At 44.1% G+C, this 21,496-nt stretch overlaps 1 protein-coding gene across 1 annotated transcript in view; it reads right to left on the minus strand.

The window, feature by feature from the left end:
• Positions 1-21,496, minus strand: part of APBB1IP (amyloid beta precursor protein binding family B member 1 interacting protein) — an 86,302-nt gene that overhangs the window by 6,136 nt on the left and 58,670 nt on the right. The window contains exons 8-12 of the mRNA XM_054592507.1: positions 21,038-21,124; positions 18,500-18,643; positions 14,959-15,069; positions 7,304-7,402; positions 6,276-6,390 (exon numbers count right to left, since the gene is read on the minus strand). Of these exons, the coding sequence (XP_054448482.1) occupies positions 6,276-6,390; positions 7,304-7,402; positions 14,959-15,069; positions 18,500-18,643; positions 21,038-21,124 (556 nt within the window). The remainder of the gene's footprint in view (positions 1-6,275; positions 6,391-7,303; positions 7,403-14,958; positions 15,070-18,499; positions 18,644-21,037; positions 21,125-21,496) is intronic.

Genomic DNA, 21,496 nt, shown 5'->3' on the forward strand with positions numbered 1-21,496 from the left:
CCACATTATGCAGCTAAGGATTCGAAGATTCATCTGAGAGCAATGGGATGCTTCCAAAGGGCTTTTGGTAGGGGAGGGTGACGTGGAGGGGGAGAAGCCTGCAAACACAGTCTTAGCTGTAGGCCAACTCATGAAGACGAGTGAAGGACCATGGTGGTTTGGATTTGATGGCAACAGACATGAAAAGACAAGGACAGCTTTGACCAATATTTAGAAGTTAGAATCAACAGGATTTAGGAGTGATTGTATTTGAGAGCGAGTGAACTTTTATTGCATGTGTCTTGCATAAAAAATTGGGCAGATGATGATATTATTTACAAAATTAGAGAACAACAATGGGGGAGCAAGTTTGGAGGGTGGGATGATGAGATCAGTATTATAGTCACTGGGTTTGAGTTGTCTGTGATGTATTCAAGTGAAGCCATTGAACAGACTGTTGAATACATCTGTTTGGAGGTCAACAGATGTTGAGCTAGCTGTAGAAGGCTAGACTGATTGTATGTTTATAGGTGGTCAGCACATAGATGCTGCTGAGATGAATTAGATCACTTAGGGAGATTGTGTAAAATGATGAGAAGGTTAGGACTGACTGGGCCTTGGGTAATTTAAAATGGGAAAGAAGAAGAACAGTTAGTAGGGGAGGATAGAAAAGAGCAGCCAGAGAAGGGTGGTGTGGGGTGGGGGACCTGGAGTGTGTGATATCTTGAAAGCCAATAGAGGAGATTGTTTCAAGGAGGAGTGGTCAACTGTGTTGATGTTGCGGAAAGGTCAGATAAGAAGAGGGGTTGGCAATAGTTGGATTCAGCCACATAGAGGCCACTGGTGAGATTAGCAAGATTTTCCATGGGGTAATGGAGACCGATCCTGAAGGAAACCGCTGGGAGAATGAATGGGAAGTAGAAGAGTGAGTAGAAGACAGCCAGTGGGGCCCACCCTTTAGAATAGTTTGGCGGTTAGGCAGGGCAGTAGCTGGAGGGGGATGTGGCATCCTAGGAAGGATCTAAAATGTGTTTGTTTGAAGAAGGGAGCCATACTGATGAGAAGAACCCAGGAGAGTAGTAAAGTAGGAGAGAAAGGCATGATTGTCCTGGGTTCCTGGCACAGAACTTCTAAAAGCCTTATTATCTCCCATGTGGTCTGAATATCTTTGTTATTCAAGAGCCCCTAGGACCACATCTGAGTTTATGCTAATAATGAGGCTCAGGATGGGGGCTGCTTCCCAGAAAGACCTTAACCTCTGGGGAGTTGACGGGGGCTGGGGATTGAAGGTCCTAACCTCTGGGGAGTTGAGGAGGCCTGGGGACTGAATTTAGTCCTATGGCCAGTGATTCAATTAACCATGCCTGTGAAATGAAATCCCAATAAAACATCAGGGAAGGTGATGCACCCAAGTTCCTCAGGAAGGGTACATGGAAGCTCTGTACCCAGGACCCACCTGGACCTCATCCTATGTGTCTCTTGATTTGGCTGGTCCTGATATATCTTTCATTATAAAACTGCGGTCATTAGGACAGCATTTTCATGAGTTCTGTGAGTCATTCCCTGTTGAATCTGAGAGGGTCATGGGAACCCCCAAATTTGTAGCCAGGAGGTCAAAAATGTAGATGGCCTGGGAGCTCCTAAAGTGAGGCTGACATGTGAAGGAAGAGCAGCATTCTTGGAGACCGTGTCTTTAGCCTGCGGGGTCAGAGCTGTGCCACAGTACACCAGGTGGTGTCAGAACAGGGACCAGGGCATGCACGGAAGAGTTGTTCTTGTTAGGAGGTAACATACTGGACTCAGCCAGGATGGGTGCAGATGCAGGTGTTTGTTAGGGTTAGCGGTGGGAAGTTAAAGGAGGTCTCTTTTCTCTGATGAGAGTAAAGGAATTGGGGGTTAGAAGTCTGAGGAGAGTGAAGAACATGTAAACCATTTAGGGAAACTAGAAGATTATATGGACTGGAACATGTTTCTTCAATTATTCACATTTGGAACTGGAAAATTCTTCGTATGTGAGTGGTCTTGTGCATTGTAGGAGAGGCAGCATCCCTACCCTCTACCTGTTAGATGACACTAGCATCCCCCAAGATGTGGCAAACAGAAATGTCTTTCGACCTCGCCACTGTTCTCTGGGAGAGTGGGGCGCGGGAGGGGGGCGCGGACGGGGCAGAGTCTAGAGAAACTGGTCTAGAAAAACATAGTAAGATCAACAGGGAGTATTAGGGCCCATTTGTGGCTGATGTCCGCAACTCTGTGGTGGAATCAATGTCTATTTTATGTAGAGCCCCCTAGGGGAAAAGGGTATCTCAATCTCTATCCCCACCTAGAAAAGTCTTGCTCCTCCTACCCCTCCTATTCTCACCCTCTGCATTTACTAGGTTAACAGTGGGCAGCATCTCTGTGGGTTAAGAACAGCCATTTTATTCTCTTCTTTTCTTTCTTCATCCCCTCCACCTCCATTGCTCTCTTCTCTTCCTCTTTTTCTTTAAATGACTGCTGTTGTAGTGCCTTTGACTGACTGAGAGGGAGGAGAAACATCCATTTTAGGCTTCGCGTTTAAACCACAAGCTGTAGTTTATTTTACCAGAGAGCCTTGAGTGAGGAATTATGTACACTAGCCCAGCTAATCAAAATGTAGAATTCTACTTTTGCGTTCCTTGTGTCTATAACTATTTTTCTTGGGAACTTCCCAGGAGGCATGCCTTTAGCTGGATATGGGACCTATAGGTGCCCTATCATAACAACATCTCACAACATCCCCAGGTACCCCATGGTTGCTGACATAAATACATAGTGGGCAGACTTATGGCCCTGGCAGAGAGACTACTCCATTTCCACCCCAAATGGGACTTGGGTGCAAGTCAAAGATGGACTAAATTCAACTCTGACAGGACCACCCCACGTTAGCATCAGACTGCTGGGAAATGCCCTGTCTGGTTTCAGGAACTGTAACCCCACCAACAGGCGAGAGGGCCCCAAGGCTGGAAATAATCAAGGAGGCCTTGGGAAAACAGGCCACTGAGGAGATGAAACCTGTCCCTCATATCACCCTGCTTGACCCTGTCATGGTTGGTGATCCATGATGGGTAAGTTTTCTCATGTGGAGAAACAAGCTAAGACAGACATCGGCCAGTATGGGCAGCAGACAAGGGCTTGGGGGACACGGAGAAAGGGCAAAAAGGCCCGCACCCCTCGGCTCAGCTTGGACATGGCTGGAGTCCTCGTTCTATCTGAAAGAAGTCTCCTTGTCTCTTCGCGGCTCCCTCTCCTCACCTGGCTCAGGCTTGAAACAATACCGGAGACAACCCTAAACTAGATCTGGCGGTTCCCAGGGGAAATCAGGTCTAAAAGTAAATTCTTTGAAGTGTGCTTTGTTTTTCCCCTCAAAAGATATGATAGCCAGCTCATGCTGGGAAGGAAATTTACATTATTCACAGACCCTGACCCTTTGGTGCTCTCACGTTTAGTCGTCTCTCTTGTTCACTAGTCTCCTCTCGGACCCATGTAAATCGCTGTGTTCCTACCGTTTGTTTTCTTCAAAACATCATCTATTCTCTGTGAACATTACATACGGATGTAATGAGATAACCTGTGCATTCCTGTTACCTAGTCCCACTGACAACCCTTTCAATAAAAGCCTTTGAACAAAGGGGCTCCGGCCTCCCCCCTCGAGGGCAGTGCCCTTTCCCCTCTCCTGGCAAACAGAGAAGTGTTTGCGACGACTCGTGTTTATTCCCCGATCCGTGACACCCCCGGGACGGGCTCTGCAGGACTCAGAGTCCCTGCTCCCATCTCAGCTGGCCCCAGATGGTAACCCTCAGATCCCGGAGCACTGTGCTCCCCTCACGCGCTCCGTCCCCCACCGCAGTTGTTGCTGGGACCAGGGACCAACAGCGACCCCTGGAGCTCCCTCATGCGGCATCAGGCTCTGCAGGTTTGAGGGCCCAGCCTCCACAAGGCTGCCCTCACTTCAGGGTCAGTCACCCGAACTTCTGACCAGCCCTCTACAAGTTCAGGGGTCCCCAGGACCCCCTCAGGTTAAATAATTCACTAGAATGACTCGCGGCACTCAGGAAAGTGCTGCACTTACCATTACGGTTTCATTATAAAGGATACACACGGGGCAAGGTCTGGGAGGGTCCCCAACACGGACCTCCCAGGCCCTCCCCCTGCTGAGTCAGGGCCAGTCCCTCTGCTGGCACATCGATACGTTCGACAACCAGGAAGTTCCCCCAAGCTTCAGTGTCGGCGGTTTCCACGGGGGCTTCATCATATACGCACGATTGACTTAATCACTGGCCATGTGACCAAGGTCAATCTCCATCCCACCTCCTGTCCCTGGAGGTCAGACAGCTGAAGTGTTTAATCTTCTAATGAGGTGCTTGGTCTCGGTGACCAGCCCCCACCCTAAAGCCCACCCTGAGCCACCTCTTAGCATGAGGAAGGCACTCGGGAAATTTCATGGGCTCCTGAAGCTGTATCAGACACGGAGGCCAAAGACCAGATACAGTCTTTACTGAACCGCAGAAGCGGGGTCTGTGATCTGAAAGTAGTCAACCTTGCGCAAAGATGAATCTCCTGAACGCTGGACTGATGTGGCTCTTCCTCCTTGACTGACCTAAACACTTCCTGATAGATGCACGAAACCTGTCCGGGCAGCAGTGCGACCAAGCACTTCGCTGGGCGCTTCACTTGGGGAACCGGCTGGCATCCTCCAGGCACCCCAGTCAGTCTAAGACCCCTCAGCTCATAACTGAATAGCTGATGTATGAGCTTGATAAGAGGTACAGTGATGCTTGTGTAAAATAACTAGAAAAATTACAAGACTTGGTAAGAGACACAACTATTTACGAAAGCGAGTGATCCTGATTTCAGAGAAAAATACTCAGGGGAAAAAGGTTTTTTGGCTGTTTGCAAAGGAAAGGGATCTTGGAGTTCCCCCAGGGTCACAGAACTCGGAGCCTATGGCTCACCCTCCGTGAGGGGGAGTCCAGGCCACTGTATGTGCCCAGAAAGAGGCCCGCAGTCTTGACTGGAAAGGGGGCCGATGACCCTGAGAGAAACATCCCAAGGTCCCTCGTCCCAAAGAGTGACACCATCTTGGGAAAGGGAGAGGTGACACTCCAGGAACTTCAAGTGGTGTTTGACCCCCAGCCTGAAGGTCGATAAAGTCAGGGTTCCTCCGAGGGCCACTGAAACCCAGCTCCCAATCAGTCTCAGCAAACTTTTATTTACTAAATCTATAAATATTTACTGTATTGCAGGCTTCTACACCCCGGGAGCACAATGTGGAACACACAGAAATGGTTTTCATCCTTTTGAGACTTAGAATCTGGTGGAGAACATAGGCAATGAACAAATTAATGAATTCCTAAAATTACAAATTATGACCAGTGCTCTGTGGAAAACAACTCGGCCAAACACTTCCGGGAAACTCACTGGCCACAGAGCAGCCAGACCGGACACATCTGCTAAAAGCATCTTTAAATGTTGGGTTAAGTTGACCTCACTGCAGCTTCCACACTTTCAAGCTTGTTTTACCCTTTGAAGCAGCAAAGAACATCAATGCTGGCCTTTGCTATGACCACCCTTTAACACTGCGAACGATGACCAGACTCTTCTGCCAGAAACGGTTGGTTCCAGTTTTTTCAACCATTATTTATCATAAAGATAAATGTGTTTGGGTTATAGCTCAGCCACGGAGAAGATATGAGACCTAGTTTCTCCCAGTTTCAGTTTTCTCATCTGTGGCATGGAGATAATAATTTATACTTTGCAGGGTTGTTGTAAGAACCAGAAACTATGCAACGCGGCACATGGTACCTACTTCACCCCTCAGTGTCCTGTCCTCCTTAGAAATACAAACAAGCAGTTGTCATGCTACTTTTAAAATGTGATGACCAGGATTGGGTACAGGCTCTAGCCATGACGTCAATGAGGCAAAACATCAGGGAATGATCTTGTCCTTGGTGTGGGCAGCATGCTGGGGACAAAGCAAGCTGTGGACCAATATAACATTTATACTCGGATGAGACACAGCTCCCTACCCGCTTACCCGAAACTGGTGATTAGCATCTTACCCACAAGCATGTCATGGAAAAGGGTCAAAGCTTTGCTAAGAGTCACTCATAAAGAAACAGATTTAGGTGTGCATATGGGTACATCTGGAGCCTGACCATCAGCAGGGAATGGATTCTGTACTGCCTACAAAGTTCCGTTTTTAAGAACGTGTTGGGTAAGTTTGAACACGAGCTCTGAGCTTGAACCAGCGTCAGGGTTTCTGCTCAGTGTGGTACCTGCAGAAGGCGGGGCTGGAGAGGCTGCGTTGACAGGGCCCATGTTTGTCCACCGAGATGCCAGCCCGGCCTTGGCCACAGCCCGCTGATAGTTGTCATAGAGAGTCTTTCCGTACTAGGGGGGAAACACAAGGGAAGCAAGAACGTCACTGCTTTGCCTGGATTCTGCACTCAACTGCAATATACATGATGAGAGAAAAAAGTACTTCATGACTCCTCTTTTTACTCTATTCCCAAGTTATTTTTTTAAATACAGTTGACATTGAACAGTATGGGTTTGAACCGTGTGGATCCACTTATACATGGATTTTTAGCAACAAATACTTGTAAATGTGTTTTTTTCTTATGATTTTCTTAATGCCATTTTTTCTCTAGCTTTACTGAAAGAATACAGTATATAATGCATATAACATACAAAATACATGTTAATTGGCTATTTATGTTATTGGTAATTTCAGTCAACAGGTAGGCTATTAGCAAAGTTTCTGGGGAGTCAGAATTTATACTGAAGATGTTTTGACTGTGCAGGGGCTGGCGCTTCTAACCCCCGGGTTTTTTAAGGGTCAGTGATATCAGTATTTCAGTAATAAATTTACAAATTGTTTATGTGTTAAATAATTTTCCAGATTAGCAGAGACAGTTAATACTTTTTCCTAGACGTTAGAGGAGAGCTTTAGCCATGTAATTCTGATTGCAGATGTCTTTACAGAATCCTACACTTCGTGTACATAATCACACCTCGTGTTTCTTAATCACACACTACATTTGCAGTGCTCTCCGTGTCTCATGTGAAAGTAAACGCTTGATTCTCAAGTCATTGGGGAGGTCCGTGTTTCTGTCCCTCTCACCTATTTACAACACCCACCAGGCAAATAAGGAAATTCGTATCGGCGGCACCAGCCCATTAATGGCACCGACCTATTAAGTACGAGTCAACTGTTCCACAGGGGCATGAAGACTGGGCCCAGCGGGGAAGCTGGCTGGCAAATACAAATTCAGGAGCGGGCGGGGTCCGGAGGCCCACTCACCTTCGCGATCCTTATGCCCGTGACCCACTGGTTCAGCGCTCTTGCGTCATCACAGCAGAGATACTTGATGTACTGGGATTCCTTCTGAATTTGGGGATGCTAGAAAAAAGCCATTTCAAAGACCCTTGGTAAACTCTTTATTCATTAGCACCTTTCACAAAAAAATTTTTTTTAGAACTTTATTTAAATCTATTGGGGCGACATTGGTTAATAAAATTACATAGGTTTCAGGTGTACAATTCTATAATATTTCAAAAGAATATTAAGACTCTAACGATGTATGTGATTTCCCGAGATGGTGGCAAAAATTGTTGGGAGTAATTTTAGGATTAGGAAAAGGGATACTTTCAAAACGGGCAAAATTTGGAAAGGATTGGAAAGGATTGAAGAAATCCGGGACATGATTTATCATAAGCACTTCTTACTATACTATCAATAATAATTTTCACTTCTGCTTTTTCCAATTTTGCAAGCTTTCACATCTATCGTGTTTCTAGCCCCACAGGAAATGAGTCATTTCTCCATTTATCAGAATAGGGAACTTACCTGATGTAATTCTTTTGTCACAGAATTAGTAGTGTTTTTGTGACTCCCAGGCAAACGCTAAGGTTATTTCTGCTACCCCGGATTATCTTCCCTTAACTGTGATCTCCTATCCAAATGGGCCGTTTTGGCCTCAGGATGAATGGCCTGGAAAAGGAGTAATTCTGCCTCGTCTCAATAGCAGTGACTTTGGGTGTTGCACCAGGAATCATCCAGACCTTCTCGAAGCTCACAGTCAATGAGAACAGTGATATGGGCTCACCCGAAGGGAAAGAGAGACACGGGTCCCTGGTTATACAGGTCACCCCGCATTTGTCTTTCTGAATCCTCACTGCCTTTGTATTTTCCGTTTTATGTCTCTGATGGCCTGTGTACTCCACGAGGGTGGGAATGGTGCCTGCATTCACTGCTGAGGACCCCAGAGCTTAACATATGACCTGGTACACGGTCGGCATTCCAGTCCAGAGGTGGAAAGGATTGTTAGAAAAAACAAAGAAGTGCAAGAATTCCTGTTCAGCCAGAAGTCTTGTGGCTACAAGGCAAGGGGAGGCAACCAAATCTAGGTGTTAAGATGTGTACCATGTGAATTTTCATGGGTCATCGTAGTTTTTCATTTAGCTTTATGATGTAGAAAAATAATTTCCAACCACAACCATTCTGCGTGTGTGTGCAGGCACGTGCTACCACCTTTTCCTTCTTCCTCTAGTTCTCAGAGGAGTTCGTTAATCTGGTTAGAGGATAAACACGAAATTGCTGGTGGCGCTGCCAGGGGGATGGAATGCCAAGAAGAAACCACCTCCTGTGCGCAGGAAGGGGCCAAGCTGTCCGCCCCTCCCCTCAGGGCATTGTACCGGCCTCCGCCTTCACTTTTGCCTTTGGCTCAATCACTGACCTTCCAGGAAATGGCTATTTTCAAAGTTGATCTAAGCTAATGGCATTGTGCCTTGAACTTCAGTTTGAATCTGAGAAGCAGCATCTGGACTGGTCACCTTGCTGATCTACCTAGTGACCCAGCAGCAAGAGTCAGTGTGTTGCTGTCTGTGCCCAGAGTGAATAACAAGACCCTCAGAGGCTCCAAGAGCTTGGTGAGAGGTCAGTAATTTTTGGTTTTACAAATGAGAAAACTGAGGTTCAGAGAAGTTACTATGTATTTTACCCCATGACCCTCTAGAACCTTGGGATCTCTTGTCCTACCCCTTAGAATTCATGCATTCATATCAAGCTATTAAGCTAAAATTCCAGACTCTAAAGACGCTTCAGAAAAATTCAGAAATTATAAAGAATTACTGCTTTCAGCCAATTGAGGAAAGTCTACCTTTATACTTTTATTTTTATATAAACTGTTCACTTCATGGAGGTCCCTCAGCCCTCAGAATTTGTGTCAGCAGCACTTGAAGAACAGTCAGTTCCTATTTATTTAGGTACAACAGGTTCCCCTCTCTCCTGAGTCCAAGGTAGGCTCCTGAATGTTGCCTGTAGTTTTTCATTCTTGCCGGAAGATGGCAGCAAACACCTTTGAAAGTGCTTTGAATGCCTAACAACACGGGAGGCTCAGGATACCTCATTAATCTGATTAGTAGATTTTATTTGTATAAATGTTACTCTAACTAAGCATCCTTTTTGGAGTTCCTTAAAACTGAAACTGTCTATCAGCTCAGATAATGTGGCCTAATAGCAAAAAGGATTTGTTATATTAATTAATCAGGCCGCACTGATGAAAAATACACTAAACTGGGGGTTTATTCCCTGAATGGAATGTGACATTCCGCAAATGCCCGAAGCACTCCCTTCAGCAACAGAGCTCACAAAACCAAACCAAAGCCCTTCTCTTTTAGTACCAGAAACGCAGATCCCCAACTTACAACAACCCTCTTGTTCTGTCATGTAAGAATGGTAAACATGGATCTTTTCAGGAATTTGTTTATAATAGTTCTTAGGAAGCAGCTATTTTTTTCTGAGAAATTAAAAAAGTTCACATTATTCCCTTGGCCTTGTTATCCTAAAAATCTGGGGTTATTTATGTATTTTTTTTTGGTGCCTGCCATGTGAGACCCAGATTTCCAGGAGCAGACGGTAACGGGCACTGAGCTTGCCGTGAAGAGCACAAAGCAATGGTCTGTGCAGAGGTATCCACTTGAACAGCACACTAAACAATTTCATCCAAGTAGAGTGAAATGTAAGTCCCTCCTTAAACATATGGCTTTTGAGCATAAAACAAAGGCAAGGACTCTTGAACTTTAGTTCTAACAGTGGCTCCTGCTAAGATGAGGAGGCGGGTGTACAGATAGATCTTGCTTCATTTTCTCCAACATTCGTGGGGGCGAGTCTCACTGATTTTCCTGTACCGCATGCGTGCTACAAACACGTATAGCAGAATAAGCATCAGATGATGAGCTTAAGGTGTCTTGCAATCCTCAGATTTTATGGTTCTAAGATGAGCTGCTAGTGGGCCCCAGGCTCCTTCCTGGTTCCCAGGACGTCTTATAGCAAATCACTGTGCTGGTTCTCTGGTCACATCTTGGGACCTTGCCAAGGGGTTACTGCCTAACTGAGCCTTTTGTTGAAAAACCATTTGCAAAGTGGTTTAAGGAAAAATGCTGGTTCAGTTCCACTAGCCAGACTCTTCTGCAATTGGTTTGATTGTTCCTGACCACAAAAAGGGAGGAGCTCAGAGCAGAACATGGAGGTTGGGGAATCGCAGAACATTACTGTTAAAAGGGAATTTACAGGTCCCCTAAGCTTACAAATGAGGAAACCAAGGGCCAGGAGGGTAAGCCATTTGTCCAAGTCCAAGGAGAGTGGCAGAACCGTAACTGGGACTGAGGCCCCACACTTTCAACAAATACCTCTGGGTGCTGGGAAATATACCAACCCCCGAGTAAATAAAGATGAGTAAGAGAGGCTCACAGTGTAAGTAGCAAGGGGCTCCCGGGGTTGTTTCTGGGTGCAGGACACATACGAACAAATACATGATTACTTTATGACATGGCAAATTTCATAGTAAAAGTTTGAAAACGAAGGCAGAGAAAGGTTCCTTGGAAGAAGTGCTAAGATGTTGTAATACATTTAAGGAACACCTAGGAAGCCTGTGTGGCTGAGCCCTGGGAGCCATGGAAAGGAGAGGCAGAAAATAAGCTGGACAGAAGTCGGCGTCCAGGGCCTCGTGTCAGGCTAGCATCTGGACTTGTCCTCCAGGCAGCGGGTCCAGCAGACACGTTAAAATAGCAGAGTGATACAGGCAGAACTGGTGGCTCCGTGGAGGGTGGCCCGGAGGGAGGAGGAAGAACAGACAGAGGGCTGGATGAGAGATGCCTCTGACGGAAAATCAGAACTTGGCGATGGCTTGGATGAGAAAGGAAAGAGAAGGGGCTTCAAGGGCGATTTCTCTGTTTCTAGCTTGGAGACGTAGGTGGGCGTTACGGGTTTGTGCTCCCTCCGCAGATGTGCCGAAGCCCGAAATGGAATCTTTGTTGATTGGTGTCCTTGTAAGAAGAGGAGCAAAAGCACAGACACGGACAGAAGAGGGTCAGGAGATACTGGAGGCAGAGACGAGCGGAATGCGGCTGTGAGCCCTGGAATGTCAAGGATCGCTGGAAATTGCCAGAAGCTGGGAGACAGGCACTGAACACATTTTTCCTGCAGGGCCCTTCAGAAGGAACCAGCCCCGCCTTGATGGGAACTTCTGACTTCCTGAACTGTGAGAGAATACATTTCTAAGTCACCTAGTTCGTCGTGCTTGGTTCTGGCAGCCCTGGACACCAACCTAGTGGGCGACGGTACCGACTGTCTTGCGAGGCACTGCGGAATGAAGGATTTGGTGAGGGTGGAGAGAGGGCTGACCACCTGACAGGTTATAGTCACAAGGCCAGGACTCAAATTCCAATCTTTCTGATGGAGCCCCTGTGGACCGCCATGATCAGTGAGCACATACTGAATAAAAACCTTCCGGGCTGGATGTACCAGTCGGTCTCTGTCCATCATGCAGCCTCTTAACATGCTTCTCCATAGCTTGAATTCCTTTTGAAAGGTATGTACACATTCTTTGAATTCTGTAAATCTGCTTATCCTAATGAACTATTTGAATATGAAGAATTTTTAAAAAATCTTTATTTATTGAGTTTTTTCTTTTTTAGAGAGAGAGGAATGAATGATTTTTTTTTCCTTGTGGACAGAAAGGGAAATAAGTGACCAACATGTTCATAAACAAATTAAGTTCTCCAAACTGTAAGAGAGCCTCATACTCAGCAAATTAATGAAAATTCTCAAAATTTTGGGAAGGAACTGAAAAACGTGCAAAAGAGCAAAATGAGCAGGGTGTCTGCATATGAAGAAATTGGCTTGAGGACAGAACTGCTCATTGTCCTGAGAAAAAAGGAAATACATGTCCTTCGAGGGTTGCTCCTGACCCCTGTTGGTTCCTAGATCATGATGCTTGCTGGCTCCTCCTCCTCCTGCCTGGGACCGGAGGCCGCCTTCCTCGGTGGGGAGGCCCCCAACTCTTTCCTGGAGACATGGGCCTGGGACCTGTGGGCTTCAGAAGTTCTAGTCCAATGTCCTGGGTCACAGCATTGCCGTTCTCAGCGACACCAGGGTAACCTGTGTGCCAGTCTTGTGATTCATCTCAAGCCATGACTCTAGGACCTGGTCCCAAACGTGTGGGTCAGCACCAGAAACTGAGTCTGTTCACTGTGCCTAAAGTCCTGTCTTGGGGACTGTAAGGTCTGAAATCTTGTCTTTCTTCTGCTGGACAGCCCTGCTCCGGCCTCTGGCCCTGGCCCTGGCCTTGGGGCCCTTGCTCCTTCTGACAACTTTCATCCTGTTTGTCTCCTTGGAAGGGAATTTCATCACCAACCAAACGTCACCGCACTGTTGACATTTAGAGATAGGACACTTTCTAACGCTCTGAGCGCCAAACTTGACTGTGCTTAGGAAGAATGAAGATTCCTGGGCTCTGTCCTTAAAACATTTTGGGTCCAGACCCTGGCATCTGAATTTCTAACAGTATTTCTTTCCCCTGACTGTGATTCAGTCAGTTTACTGACTAGCTTTTCAAACCTCTCTACAAACCCTTCTCTCTGCTTGAGACATGTGGCAAAGTTTTGGAGACGAAGTGTGTGAAAATGAGGGCCTCCTTTAGGTAATATCTCAGGGTCTCAGGAATCCAGACGAGGGTCAGATAGGAACGCTCTAGTTCAAGGATGCTGGCAGCAGGGGTACAGTGGGTAAGAGAAGATATTTCCTTTCCTCGTAAACAGTGTCTGAGAGAGTGGCAGCCTCTGAGCCACCAACTGGCTCCTCATCCTGGCTCAGGCTCCACATCTACGAACTCGGGAGAAACATGGCTCTCGCCTCATAAGGTCGATAAAAGGGTTAAATGAGGTAATATAGTGCATTCTTGAAACATGCATTCTAGATGCTATATAAGTGTTTGCCATTATTCTCATTACCCTTTTTGTGCCAGGAACAGAGAAAGAAGTGCAGGAACCTGAAGTCAGCGGGGCATGCTCCTCACTCTCTCTCTTCCCCCTGATCCCTGACCTCAGGGGGCCTTTTCTCATTCCCAGGATGGTCCCCTCAAGGTGATTCTCATTCACTCATTTTGCTCACATCTTTTGGTCCCAGGTCTCTCCCTCTGAGAGCCATTCCAGGACCACCTCATCCAAGGAATTGCTGGCCCTGCCCTGGCACGGCCATCCCTACCCTGCTTCACATCCACAGCCTTATCATTCCCTGACACCACATTACATACATGTTTTTGCTTATTGCCATTTCCCTCACACTGAATGTAAACTCCACAAGGCCAGGGATTATCAAGTATTTGATTCCCTTCTGTATTCCCAGTACCTGAGGCAGTGCCTAGCAGGTAGCTGGCATTCTGCAAATACTCGATCAAAGAACGAATGAATGACTCTTGCTCTCTCTCTTCCCCCAGCCCCTCTACAGCCATGATCCGGGGACTGCTCTGCCTAGGGCAGGCTGCTCAGCTGTTCACTGCTGACGTGTGCCGGCAGCTACTCCTTTGTTGTGGGCTTGCCTTGCGCACGGCAGCACATTTAGCGGTGTCCGGGCCCTCTGCCCATCAGATGAGAGCACTCACAGCCCCCACCCCTGCCATGTCAGAAGAGAATGTCTCTAGATATGGCTAAAGGTCTCCTGGGGGGCAAAATGCCCCTAGTTGAGAAATACTGGGGAGTGTCAGGCTGACTGAGCTAGTACAGTGGTTGCTGTTACTATTATCTGTGTTGAATGTGGATGCTGAGTAATGACAAGGAGGACCATGAAGGTCTCAATGAAAGCCACACAGTATCCTGAGCCCTCAATGAAGCCAATCACTTCAACCAACTATTTGAGGATGATGATCCCCATCACCCATCATCATAAATAAAGAGTACATGTTCAGGGAGGGGTCACTTAGAAGTCAAAATTATTAAATAAGATTGAGCCTAATTGTTGTATTTGATTAAGAAAAAAACAAAAACCATACAGAAAAAAATTTCCCCTTTTTTTTGTATTTTCTGTATTTTTCTAGGAAATCTGGTCAACTTCCTAATTTCTAAAAACTTCTCACAGTGGAGTAAGCGTTCAAAAAATAAAGAACTGAAAATTTTATTCAGTATTATCAGTAAAATTGTACATAAAATTTGCTCAAAATGTAGAGCTTCCATTTTCATAAGTGATGCAGAAGCCCAGGCAGATTCATTTTACTTTTTTTCTTTTCCTTTTTTTAATTGAAATTATTGGGCGACACTGGTTAATAAAATTATATATGTCTCAAGTGTACAGTTCTACAGCACATCATCCGTATTGCGCATCGGGTGTTCACCGCCCTGAGCGAAGTCTCCTTCCACTGCCATTTCCCGCTTCTGCCAGCACCCCCCGCCCCTCCCTGTCCCTCCGGTAATCACTGTGCTGTCAGGCATATTCTCTTCAAAGTTTTAGACTCAAATACTAACCTGAACCGGTAGAAATGTTCTTCCTTTCCTATTTTGGTTTACAGTAAAAAGCTTATTATACTTGAGGTTAACTATATAACATTTAACATTCTTTTCCTTAAAAGGAATTATTAACTCAAATTGCTTACAGACATAAAGTAAGGACCTATTACACCATACCTTTAAAACAAAGCAGTAGTCAGTGGGTGCTTTATATTTCATTTTACACTGAATCCCATAGTAAATGTTGACATTTTCAAACTGTATAAAGCATGCCAGGTCTCGAGATGTCTGAAAGAGAAGGAGAAAAATAACCTTAGCACAGCTGACAGTTAATAGTTTTCCAAAGTTGTTCTTAATGGCACAACTGGGGACGGCATTTTAGTAGAAAAATATTGAATTTTAGGTAATTGATTGAAGCATCTACCTTGTTTCATCTTCTAAAAGCCCAGCCAGCATTTTAGGAAGCAGAAGAGTTCACCCAAGGCAAAACAGCGTGCCACAGGCCCGGAAGCGGAGGGAAAATTATACTCCTGTTCTGCGCCTCCACACAGACTCCCAGGTCAGAGCGGCGGATTGAGTTTGAGACATCAGTATCGGTACAGCCAAGACAAGGTGACCAGCCACCTCATCAGAGATTTCATTTTGATTTCTGCCATTCTAAGTCAGTGATGGATTTCATGATTGAGCATTAAGGAAAATAAGTCCCCTTCAGGAGGAACCATGAGAGGCAAATCTGATGCTCAGCAAATTAGCACACACTTCATGCACTTCTTCAGGAGGAAAAAAGATTCCTTTCACGCTCTCTCTCTAAGGGCTGACAGTGTTGCTATGGAAACAGAAACCTCTCCTCCATGTATAGCATGCGTTGTGAAGACTGCAACCTCTAATCTACATATTTGGTTACACTTCAATATCAAATTTGTTCTATTACTCTCCCCCATCACGCCCCATAATTTTTACCTAGTTAGTGGATAAAGAGTGGAGGGCAGAATTGCTATACCTCACTGCACAATTATTCCTTTATTTATGGTTGTTCATTTTTTTGTATGATATTTTCTCCTGGATTTTCAAAGTTTTAATTTTTTAATTAGAAAAATAAAACATATCCATCTTTAAAGAACAACTTACATACACATATAATAAAGTGAAGAATCTTTCTTCCTCACTGTTTTTTCTAATTCCATCTTGTTCCCATAAGTACTCTTGTTAATAGTTTAGTAGTATTCTTCCAACTGGTTTTGGGTAAGCATTTATATACATATGTGTATACATACCCACATACATATATATACTTACACATACACAACTTTTAAAATATGAGTGAGATTGGACTATAAATACTGTTTCATACCAATTTACATTCCAATCTCTGTGCAAGAAAGTGCCCATTGTTTTTTACCCACTCCTGCTGAAATTTGGAAATTATCAGTATTGTTAATTTTATCAATCTCATGGGAAGACATATTTCACTATTTAATTTACATTTCCGTGATTTTAGTAAGATAGCGCAATTTTTGAAATATTCAGTGGCCACTGATATTTCTTTTTCTGTCAATTCTCACTAAATAAGCTTTGCTGTTTTTTTAAGAGTAGGTATAACCTTTTCTTATGGATTTGCTGAAGTCTTTCTATTTTATGGACATTCGTAGTTGGTTATACAGGCTGCGAATATACTCTCTGGCTCTAGGGCTGGTCTTTAATTTCCTGTGGCCATGAGGAAATAAGAACAACTTCATACAGTAAAACCTGTCAATGTTCTCTTTGTAATTTTGAGTTGTTAGTCTTGCTTAAGAAGACTTTCCCATTCCCACATTATGAAAGTATTAATCTATATTTTCTTCTAAGGTTTTATATTCTCTTTTTCCTAAATATATTTCTTCTAGAATTTAATTTGGAACATGCTATAAGGCAGGGAATGATTTTTTTCAAGTGGGTATACATTTATTTCAATGCTGTTTATTGAAGCCAAATTCTCTCCCTGCTGCTGTAAAATGCTTTCTTTCACTTCCTTTACATTAGATGGCTCTCCGTTCATCCACTGTGATTGTCTCCACCCATCCTGTATTTATCTAATGTTTTTTTGGAGGAGGACTTCTACTTCAATGTTCTTCATAATTTTGGGGGTGTAATCTTTCTGATTAATTTTAGAACCAGTCACTTCAAGTAAAAAGAATTCAATTGAAATTTTTCTTAGTATTGAACATATAGAAAGTTGGGGGGGGGGAGAATTAATATCTTTTCATCTAGTAACATTTCTATTTATTCAGTTATTTCACTTTCTTTATTAAATTTTATATTTTACACCATATGTCTTCAACATTTCTTGTTGATTGTTAGCTGTTTTGTATTTTTTGTTTCTATTATGCATGGAACCTTTTGTATTACATTTTAATTAGCATATTGTTTGTGTAAAGGAAAACAATTTCTTATTCCGTAAATTATTTGGTCCTAATAGCGTTTCAGTTGAGTGTCTTATACTGTGAATAAAGAGAATTTTTACCTTTCTTTCCAATAATTATATTTCTTATCCTTTTTCTTGGCTTCCTGGGTAATTCCTCCACTCCAGTGTTAACAGCAGCCATGACAGAAATTACCCTTGTCTTGTTCCACTGTGAACACTTCTAATTTAATCACTTAGTGTGTTGTCTGTGGTAGATTTATTTATGTCTCATTTGTATGTAAATGCCAAAGATATAACATTTCTAAAATAAAACAAATTATTCATGGGTCAACTGTTATGTCCCCAGCCTGGGACAGGACTGGAGATGGCACGGATGGAACAGCGTCAGCTCCAAGGTTGAGACTAAGTAGGAGCAGTAGCTGCCCCGGACTGAGTATCCCCCATGATGCCTCCCCTGCATCCCGACAGACATAGCAGCGTCTTCGAACAGATTCTGGGAGTAGCCTTGGATATTTGGCATGACTCCATCAGCGTGGGATTGCGGGTCAAGCCTCTCAGAAGAAGGCTGCAATTTGTAAATATGCCATTTGATGGGTAGGGAAGGCAAAATGTTTCGGTTTACCCCAGATATAGGTGAGAGAGATAGTCTAAAGTTTTAAAAAGGTAAACAAAAGATGGAAATGCCCTGAGCCTCAAAGAAAGGCCTTTGAGAAAGCTAATGGTCAGAATGAGAGTTAAAATTACCTTTCCAAGAAGGACTTATTATATGCTTGTAGATTTAAGGTACTAATCCTAGACCACCAAATAGAAGCTGAATGATGTCCAAAGTCCCCTGCTAAATTAGACAGGAGAATGCACACAGTAACCTTAGGGATCAACTTAACTGTTCAAAGGATAAGGCCTGAGAGCTAAATGAAGATCTATCAAGACCTCTTTTACCTCTATGATTTCAGTTAAAGAAGTTTTACTATAATGACTATAAAACAAGAGAATAAATACAGGGGGAAAAGTCCTCAGGAATAGAAACATAAAGTAACAAATTAATCTCTAGAAAAATGCTTTGGCCATAACTTTTGAAATATGACTTAAAAATAGATAAAATTCTTCACCTTCAAGAGAGTGCTATGGGAAAAACTGCAAAAGGATTTCTGTAATTCTGTACCAATAGGGTATATATTTGTATAAAACTGTAGTAACATCATTCTCACGACAAAAGAGAGTGTGTTTAAATGTCCACCTGAGGATTGCTTTAGTTTCACTTTCATGAAATGCTTTTTTTGCTAGTTTTTTTTGTTTGTTTGTTTTTTGCTTTCTGACCTTAGTCTTCCCTTTAGGTACATAATAAATTCCAGAAGCTCGTAAAAGAAAATATCGCCTTTTCCAGGATTTCTTTCCATCTTCTTTCAAATAAAGGGCTCCTTCGAGTTCTGGCACAATAACGGATGTTCCACAGAAACTTTCCTGAAATTGAGATTTCAACGATATAAACACGTGAAAGAGAAAACACATTTTGTTTGCATTTAAACAAACTGGCAACTAGCCTTTAAGCTAAAGCTCATTTTTGTCTACAGATCTGGTTGAAAGCGTAAGTTTATGCTGCATGCTGTTTGTCTGAAGAGAGGGAGCACTCCGTGGCGCCTACGAGCCCGGGCCCCTGAGCCAGGCTGACGGGCTCCCTGGGCACTGGGCTCTGTGGCAGGGGCAGGGCTCTCAGCTTCAGTTTCCTCACCTGTAAAAGCAGGGTGATAATAGCGCCAACTGCATGAGGAAGGCTGTGAACGGGAATTCGGTCTATTGTAACAGTTAAGTGTTAAAGGCTACTACTATTATAAGTTGATGAATAAAAAAGTTATCACATTTCCTGTAAGCAAAAAAATTACTATTTCACTGCTAAGGAACAGAAAATTACAATACATAATTTTATAATAAAATATGTATAAGTTAATGACTTATTCTTGGGGTGTTTTTCTTATCAAGGAATGAAGGAGGCAATCATTAGCACTGTGGTACTGAAAGGATAGTTAGTGCTGAAGTAGATTTTCTAGGTGTAGATTTTCATATGTCACAACTTGCATACTTGCATAGATTTATAAATCTTTTTAAAATTTTTAAAAAGATTTTATTTATTCATTTTTAGAGAAAAGGGGAGGGAGAGAGAAAGGGAGAGAAACATTGATGTGTGAGAGAAACCTTGATCAGTTGCCTCTCACACACCTCCAACCAGGGACCTGGCCTCCAACCCAAGCATGTGCCCTGACTAGGAATCGAACTGGCGACCTTTCAGTGTGCAGGATGACACCCAACCTGCTGAGCCACACAAGTCAGGGTAGATTTATAATTCTTAGTAAATTTCTTTTAAAAGGCAATGTAGTAAAATTCCATATTTTGGAATTATCCCCCAGTTTTCTCCAAATTTAGCTAGTATTTGGCTAGTATCAGTTGACTTGTCAATATCTCTTAAATCCAATCAGATTTTTGGGCCAAATTATAAAGCTGGATGGTGCTGATTTTTCATAGCATAAGACGCTTTTAAAACACTGCTTAAGTCCTTTAACAAGAACTCTTCAGGCAACTGTGTGAATCAAGGCATAACCAGTCCCTCCTGACAGCAGCTGCTGTGCAGGCGCCGAAAACAAGTGGCCTGAGGGGAGCGCCCACAGCGCCCCGCCCCCCACGCCTGTCAGTCTCCGTCACTACTCAGTACCTATGCTCAGAACCTGAATCTCCTTGCTGCTGGGGACACCTGATGCCTTGACTTCCCCTGCTCAACCTGGACTCTGTTTGGCAAATGCAGAAAGAATGTCCCCACTCACACTGTTGGGTCCCCCTGGGAAATGTCCACTGTGATCCTGGTGCCAGGACCCAGAACGTGTCCCGTGTTTCCAGGACCTCGGGTGCGGCAGCAAGGTTCTGGTACCTGACCCTCTGGTACAGAGCTGGGAGGGCCTGGGGGGAACAGAAACATGCTCGGGAACCTGGGAAAGACCCTGGTGAGGGGGGCCGGCACTCCTCAGCGTCAGCGAACGGACTCCAGGTGGGAATGCGGGCCCACGCATCACCAGGTCTTCTGTTTCATCAAGAGAAACCCAAAATCTACTAAATCGGAACACAGTTGTCAAGGGCAAAGAAAACTGCCCGGGGCTCCTGCATGGCTGCCCATCGATGACTGTGACCTGGGCACCCTCTGACCACCTACGGGACGCAGCCTGGATTTGTAGCATAGCTGCTGTGTGAAAACTCATTAGGAGTTTCAAAAAATCAACCACTCAATGAACTTCTGGAAGACAGCCCTACGGTGATAATCACAGACATCGGTACAGCAGTTGACACACTGTGCTTCCACTCCCCGCTTTGATCTCTGTAAGAATTCAGTAAGATTCTGGGAACCAAGGTTCTTGGACTTGCCCAATAACACAGGCAGATGTCACAGGCAGAGCTAGCGTCACATCAGGTCTCTGACTTCCCTCCACACCTGGCTGCAGGAAGAACACCTTAGAATTCACTGTAGAGCAGATGGGGAAATCATTCCTCTGACTTTTGTGGTGCGCTTCAGTGATGAATCATAAGGAATGTTAGGAGATGAATTTTAGGCAGATTCATAAATCTTTTAGTCAAGAATTACTAATCCAACTTCATGAAGAGTAAGATATTGTTTAAAGCCATACCTTTGACTATTGACTTAAAAAACCAACTTAATTATCTAAATAGCTATACTTTCGTAATAATGTGGTTTTAAAACCCAGGTTAAATTTCAGTGTGTCTCAGAATCATCCATTGTTCTGAGATGCAAATAATTTAAAAATAGATATAATTAACATTCTCTCCTTTTCTCCTATTCTGCAAAATTAAACTTACCTCAAGTAAGCATTCCTTGTTCTTAGCATTCATTTTCTCATTTGTGTCCTTGCTTTCTTTTTTTCCTTTGTTATCCAAGTAAAAGTTCTAAATAAAATAGTAAAAGATCAGATCCGTTAGTCTTCATCACCATGCTCGCTACTGCAAGGAACTCACCATCTTGCTGGAGTGAGAAGCTGTACCTGTAAGAACAACTGGGAGCCAGAGCATGTGCTACCTGTCAACCAAGCGCCTTACGAGGGTGCCCCAAGTGCCGCCTACCTCACAACTGGGCAGAAGTAAAACACCCTTTTTTCCCCCCATAGTGCACCATCGATGAGGAAACAAACATCAGATTGAAAACACGAGCAAAGGTCACGGTATCATTTGACTGTGAAATTTCATGGCCTAGAAACGAGGCAAACGCTGGAGGCTGGGAGACTCTAATGCACTGGGAAGAGCTGGGGACTGGGGTGAAGG

The sequence above is a fragment of the Pteronotus mesoamericanus genome, unplaced genomic scaffold (assembly GCF_021234165.1).
Source record: "Pteronotus mesoamericanus isolate MK-2021 breed Mesoamerican mustached bat unplaced genomic scaffold, CSHL_Meso_final contig_130, whole genome shotgun sequence".
Lineage (NCBI taxonomy): Eukaryota > Metazoa > Chordata > Mammalia > Chiroptera > Mormoopidae > Pteronotus > Pteronotus mesoamericanus.